This window comes from Anguilla anguilla, chromosome 14, assembly GCF_013347855.1.
Source record: "Anguilla anguilla isolate fAngAng1 chromosome 14, fAngAng1.pri, whole genome shotgun sequence".
NCBI lineage: Eukaryota > Metazoa > Chordata > Actinopteri > Anguilliformes > Anguillidae > Anguilla > Anguilla anguilla.
Window position 1 is genome coordinate 3,573,724 of NC_049214.1, and position 7,259 is coordinate 3,580,982.

At 45.0% G+C, this 7,259-nt stretch overlaps 1 protein-coding gene across 2 annotated transcripts in view; it reads left to right on the forward strand.

The window, feature by feature from the left end:
- The window catches only part of fam219aa (family with sequence similarity 219 member Aa), a 32,490-nt gene extending 25,629 nt beyond the window's left edge, over positions 1–6,861 (forward strand). Inside the window, exons 5-6 of one of the 2 annotated variants that reach the window (XM_035391836.1) lie at positions 116–191; positions 1,512–6,861. In XM_035391836.1, the coding sequence (XP_035247727.1) occupies positions 116–191; positions 1,512–1,670 (235 nt within the window). In that variant the 3' untranslated portion in view covers positions 1,671–6,861. The remainder of the gene's footprint in view (positions 1–115; positions 192–1,511) is intronic. The other variant, XM_035391837.1, reaches the window with a different exon arrangement.
- The last annotated feature ends 398 nt before the right edge of the window (positions 6,862–7,259 follow it).

Consider the following 7,259-nt stretch of genomic DNA (forward strand, 5'->3'; position numbering starts at 1 on the left):
TTGTGTGCCCAGTTACAGTTACCGTTTCAGTGTCGTGTTCTTGACACGTCGCCCCCTGGTGTTGGGAGGTGGCTAGGCCCTCGCGCGTCTCACTCTCCCTGTCCTTCGCTTTCAGTGACGATGACTTCGACATGTCCAGATATTCCTCGTCAGGATACTCCTCAGCCGAGGTGAGATGTCTGAGGGACCAGGTACCTACGCCCTACGGCTAACGCCACTTACCGCCACCGCCATCGCCATCCATCCGCCATTCATCTAACCCTACGCCGTACGGCTAACGCCACTTACCGCCACCGCCATCGCCATCCATCCGCCATTCATCTAACCCTACGCCCTACGGCTAACACCACTTACCGCCACCGCCATCGCCATCCATCCACCATTCATCTAACCCTACCCTACGGCTAACGCCACTTACCGCCACTGCCATCGCCATCGTCATCCGCCATTCATCTAACCCTACGCCCTACGGCTAACGTCACTTACCGCCACTGCCATCGCCATCCATCCGCCATTCATCTAACCCTACGCCCTACGGCTAACGCCACTTACCGCCACTGCCACCGCCATCCATCCGCCATTCATCTAACCCTACCCTACGGCTAACGCCACTTACCGCCACTGCCATCGTCATCATCATCCGCCATTCATCTAACCCTACCCTACGGCTAAGGCCACTAAACCGCCACTGCCATCGCCATCCATCCGCCATTCGTCTAACCCTACCTTACGGCTAACTCCACTTACCGCCACTGCCATCGTCATCCGCCATTGATCTAAATATACGCTAAGGCTAATGCCACTTACCGTTCAACTCACCACTGCCATCGCCATCCATCCGTCATTCATCTAACCCTACCCTACGGCTAACGCCACTTACCGCCACTGCCATCGCCATCCATCCGCCATTGATCTAAATATACGCTAAGGCTAATGCCACTTACCGTTCAACTCTCCACTGCCATCGTCATCTGCCATTCATCTAAATATACGGCAACGCTAATGCCACTTACCGTTCAACTCACCACTACCATCGCCATCCACCATCGATCTAAATAGACGCTAAAGCTAATGGCACTTACCATTTAATTCACTGTTGACATTGCTATCCCCCTTTGATGTATATGCAGTATACGCTATGGCTAACTTAGCACTTAGCTCGCCACTGTGTCGCCATCCGCAACTAATGTAATTTAGGCTTTTATTAGCCTTGTCATCACCATCCAATTGCAAACATACTACTGGTCAAACTATTAGTATTCTTACTATTTCACTATTTCCACTACTACAGGTCCTAATACTGACAATAAAAGTACTTGTAATGATTCACGTATGAAAATGAGTATCAGTATCCAGAAGTGGTTATAATACCGATGTTAGAGGGAAGCATTTTGTGGAGCTACAATGTGCTGTCGATCACTCTCATGTGAAGCGATGACAAAGCTTTGCTCTCCACAGTAAAAACACTATGGCCTGTGTGTAATCAGGCGTTTGTCCTTTCTGTCCCGTAGCAAATAAACCAAGACCTGAATATCCAGCTGCTGAAGGACGGGTACCGCCTGGACGAGATCCCGGACGACGAGGACCTCGACCTCATCCCCCCCAAATCCGTCAACCCCACCTGTATGTGCTGCCAGGCCACCTCCTCCACTGCCTGCCAGATTCAGTAACCTGCACCCCCCCCCCCACCTCCAAAAAAAACGCCCCTCCTTCCCATCTGCAGTGAGTTTACTTCGCCACCAGAGCGGCGACAGAAAGCAATGATTAAAAAATAAAATAAACGATAGTAATTAATAAAGAAGGGAATTAAAAAAGGTGGAATTAAAATCTATTTAAAAGAAATAAGAGAAGAAAAAAGAAAACTAAGACTAACAGTCATTTCTTCCTCCTATGGTAGGATATGTACGTCACTGTGTTTGTAGAGCCAAGCTGGAGATGATTGGAGAGCTTGAAGGGTATGAGGTGGCAATCCCTTTGCCAGTGTTCTGATAACACTTTTTGTCCGTTGTGTGTAAAAAAACAAGTTAAAAAATAGATAGATATATTAAAAAAATTATAAAAACACTAAAAAATATTTTGAGAGAAACTACACGTTCAAAGATGGCCGCCCCTCATCGATCCTAGCTTCCACTCATCTTTTTTGGCTTGATTTTTTTAAAATGGAAGATTCTGGAATGATTGTGCTGTGTGCTGAAAAAACAGACATGAATGGTGGTTAATGATAATGCAGAATGTGGGAGGTTTGGGGTTGTAAATAAGAGAAGCATAAGGAGATACCCAGGGCTCGTGTTGGTACTTGTGTTATTCTTGGGGAGTTTTGTGAATGAATCTCCCCTTCACAACACTGAAAGTTGTACTGTGTAGCAAACATTAGGGAATTACACATGTCCACAGTTTAGTGAACACTTCCTTATGAGTTTTATCGTAATGTCTAATACTTTTGAGATATTTTGTTTCTGTAACATTGTTTAAAGACAAATTGGATTGAAGGAGAGATTTATCGTGTTCTTTTTTTTGTTTTTGTTTTTTCTCACCGATACCGGTTTATTTTTTTGAAGTTCTCAGAAATTCGTGATCTCATTCACGTCCTGCAGTGAAGGGTCAGAGACATATCTCAGAAGGAATTTGAGGTGCTTTTCTCTTAACACATTTGTTTTGGTGACTCAGAGAGTGTTGAAAGTGTTCTGATTCTTGTGGTGTCTCTGTACTGTACAGTAATTCTAAAGGATAGAATCTTGAAAATGAGATTTTCAAGATTCTGGAGTGGCTTGTACACAACCCTGCAAGCCATGATAGTTGCCTCCATGATGAACGTTGTGTTACTCTCCAGTTCAGTGGCAGTGCAGTTTTTGTCCAAACAGTCTTATGAAACCACAATGTCCACCGTACCATGTGTAGATGACCATGTGTGCACTTTATGGAGCCAGACTCTGCTGTTATCAAGGCCCCCACAGAAGGCTGTGTGATTTCGATGTGTGGAAGGAACATTGTCTCTTCTGAAAACAGACATGGCGGGCCACAGAAAAAAGATCAAATCAACACTGAAAGGCCGCAGGAGAGAAGAGTGGTTTAATGTTGCTTTCATACCCGCAAAGCTCACGGGACTTGTTGGGGGAGGGGCGGGGGCTTCTCGAATTTGGCTCGTGTTACTTGTTCTGCGGTGGATCAGGGATTTATGTAATTTGGCTCTTGGGACTTATTCTGGGGTTGGTCAGGGGGCTTATTGGATTTTGTCTTGTGGGACGTAGAGTTGTGTGTGGGTCCAATGACTCTCTCAACATTGACCTGTTTTCCCCAGGGAGTGAATGGCCTGGCTACAAAATGGCTTCCGGTAAGCCGAAGGCATGGGTTCATCCCCGAAATACAGCAACAGGGAGTTCCCTTGGGAAGGGGGGGAGCCCAACTGCCATCTCCCGCCCCTGGGGTTTTGTACGGTGGGTCTTTTTGATGTGAATATGGAATACCTCCTCCGGTATCTGGTCCAGAGACTGGAAGGCAGCCGCAGCCGCAGTGCATTGTTGTCTGTTGGAAGCACCTGCAGTGCTGGGAGAAATCCCATTAGTAAAACGGTCCGTCGCTAGGGTAGATACGCTAGTGACAGAGCTCTGCCATTCATGAGAACTTCAGCCTCCCCTTTGTGTTCGCTCTTCGCCTTGACGCACCAGAAGTTTCTAGAATTCCTGTCCACTCAAACTGTATGTACAGTGATGACTGCCTCTCCGGTGGCTGTTTGCGGTTTTGCTTGGCGGTATTGATCGATGCCGTTCGCTTTGTGTCGCGGGTGAAATTACCAGGAAAAGACACTTTAGTGTTTCCGCCGTCTGCTCTGCAGTCTGGTTGTCTGTATTGATTTATTTTAGTGGTTTATTTTTTTGTTAATTTTTTTTGTCTGATGTTTGTGTATCTGCTTTGGCTGGGAGTTGGATGTCATCGGAGCGAATGTTGTCTGGAGGAAGTGTGTCCGTCAGGAGGGGAGATGCTGGGTTTGCCGATTTCTGACCCAACATGGCGTCATTACAGAATGAGTTCCTTGGGTTCTGTGGCTTGTACTGATGCCAATTGGCTGAGATTCCTCCAATAACATGCTCAGAACATTCACAAAGAGCTATGTTCCCAATATCATTTTAGAACCACTCCAAACTGTACCCCAGAGGGAGAAATGGTGCCAAACATGCAGTGTGTGATGCATGGAATCTTTTCAAATAAATATAGTAAAGTGTAATCTTTTAAGGCAGATTTTCCCATGATGCATTGCTGCTGTACATGGTTGAAGGTTGCTGAGGCAACCCCTACTATAATGGCTCTGGATGTGACTGGCTGGGCTCCACCTGCTGATAATTCCCATGATCCAGTCTGATCTTGTGGCCCTGCTTTTAGACAAGGTCAAACAAAAAGCACAGCCCACGACGGTTGTCCTTCAGCCATTCTGTAAACCAAAGAGACGGCCGTCTGTGTTTCGCCAAAGTTCGAATGTTACCGTTTTAAAACGTGGCCGTCTTTCCCAGTGGGAAGATGAGCCTGGAAGACCGGGCTCTTTTACGTGAACGTGGGAGAGAAGATGAGGTCGCGACCGGCTAACCGCTAACCGGCTAACCAGGTCCGCACAGGCTCCAGTGCGCTCGGTCCTACGCGATCCCCCGCGCTGCAGTACTCGTATTGCGATCAGCCTTTAGCCTCTGACCCAAGCTTTTATAGCTTTCGGTTGCTCAAGTGTGCCATGGGAGAGGCTTGTGAACTAAGGGGTTGGGGGGTGGGGGCTGCGGGGTCCCAAAGGACATATGACATTGTTTTTAATTTCCCCTAAAAACTGTGAGATGACAAGCACAAGGTTTGCTTTGATACAGTGCAGTTCTGCGCCCCGCCTCTTTAATTGAGTACATTTGCATGCTGGTCTGAGTCATGGCTGAGGCATCAAACGGTTGTTTTGGGGTTCTGCTATTTGAATGGGAAATTATATTTTTTGAATGTAGGTACTTCCAACCCCTGTGGCATGTGGTGCGTTGTAAGAGAGACTAGTAAGTCTTTTGCTTCTTTATGATCCTTTCAGTTTGTGGCAAATCTGTGTGGAAATGACCACCATTGCAGAGGGTCAGAGGCACTTGGAGTCTAGCTGTTTTAATGTCACTGAACACATTATGTGCGTTTAACACTGACCCAGATTTGTTCACAGAAAACCGACAGATATACCACGATTTGCGAAAAAGGGGTCAAAAGGTAAATGGGTTTGTTTAAACAACAAACACAATGTGAGAGGCCACCTGTTTCCTTCTGAGCAAGGAATGCACCAATCAGATCGTAAGAGAGGTCACATGGCCAAAACACTTTTTATGTATTTTTAAAGTAGCATTTTTTTTTTTTAGCCGCTTTGTGTCACATGACTTGCGACACCTGCTCACTCCCATTGCGCTGCACAAAGATGGCCGTCCTTGCTTATCCTCCCTTAGCCAGAACCTCGGTGAACCTCAGCGCCCCCTGCCTGTCACTCTCTGAACACTCCGCATAGGATTCCACCTCACTGATCAAGCCCAACCTCCCTCATCCACCTAATAACATAAAAGCGATATGAATGCAAAATATCAATAGCAGAAGGGAAACGTGAACTACAACATTATATGTATATAGAGGGTGTTTGTTTATATGTATTTAATGAAATGGCTTCTGGTTCAGTTCTAACAGAATCGGGTTCTCTTCTGTATGTTCGCCTGGCTCTGAATGAGTGTATGGAAAGACGTGTGATTGAATGCTCTTTCTCAGGCAGGTTCGTGAGCCTGCCTGTCCAACTCCCCTCTGGGTAAAAAAAAAAAAACCGCTTCAGAGACACGCGGCGCGTCTCTAAATTATTCACCCCGTCTAATTAAAATTGCTCTTTCAAAACTGAACGCGTATGCGTTGGCCGTTGTACTCCACGCAGAGAAGTGTTCTCTGGGGTAACGTGTCTGTTTCATTGTCTTTTCTTTAAACGCAGCACTTCGTATGATGTGTAGAGTGTACACAGTTTCGCGCACGTAATGATGTCTGTCGTTACTTGCTACAAGTTATCCAAGCACTGGCCCCAGTGCCAGAATCACAGCATCAAAGGGTAAAACCGATCAACTGATTAACGTCTATATGAACGTTCTGCGGTCAGTGGCATTAATTAAAAGTGTTGACCAGGAATATTCATAATATAACATGAAAATCATTTTTGCCTAACTTCTCTGTTCAGAGTTAAGGACAAAACCAAGCTGTGGGGAAACCTAATCTGGGCACAGATCTCGGAGATGCAATGTTCCTTCCATTCAGTTGGACGGGGGAGATTTATGAGATGTGGGTGAGCAGGGGCACCTTCCTGCTGTCAGTGTGACCGTCAGGCCTGTTTTGTGCTGTGTCTTCTTTCAGCTCCGAAGTGACATTGTGTTCAGGTGCACTCTGTACTGCTCCGTCTGAATGAGTGGAAACTTTTTATTTTTATTTATTTCAAAAATCCTCCTTTAATCTTGTTTTTTTTTTTGTCCAGTCCCTCGTCTATAAACACGGTGTCCCTTCTCTGGAAGAGAAGATGATGCAGAGTTCACTTTATTTTTTATTTTATTTTTTATTTTCCTTGGTTGCAGTCTCATTACCGCGCCCGCTCACGGCTCTGAATATGTTTGCTACATTAGAGTATGCCTTAAGTGATGTATTTTATAGAACTCATATTTATTTCCAGTGTTACGTTTTAATTTATTTGAGATATAAAAAGTATGCATTTTTTTAACATAGACACAGATGTTTTTTTTTTATTCTTATGATTATAAATGTGAACATTTCCATACCAGTATTTAACAATGTTATTGTTCTGTGTAGTGTAACATATCAATAAAGACAAGAAGAAAAGAGGTGGCCAAACTCTCTGTTCTTTAAATTCTCCATTTTAACCCCAGACCCCAGTACCTATTACATTAGAATTACATTTGGACTCGAAGATGCCATTTGGAACAGAATGTGAAGTGCTTCTCTTTATTTTAAACACGGTATAACATTTCTATAATCATTCGTTATTGTCATAATTCTTCCATGTCTAAAATGGAGGTGTAACCAGAATGTTCTAGGTGCGAGTCTTGTATGGACCACTCTCAAGCAGGGTCCTGACCTTGATTTGGTTTCGGTAAATGTGGTCAAACAAAGCTTAGCGATGATAGCACTGGATACGCGCTTCCAATGGGAAAATTAAAGGAAGGATGTAATTGAATTTCTATCCTTATCTTGTTTTTAGGATACAATGAGCAAACTGCTGGCAC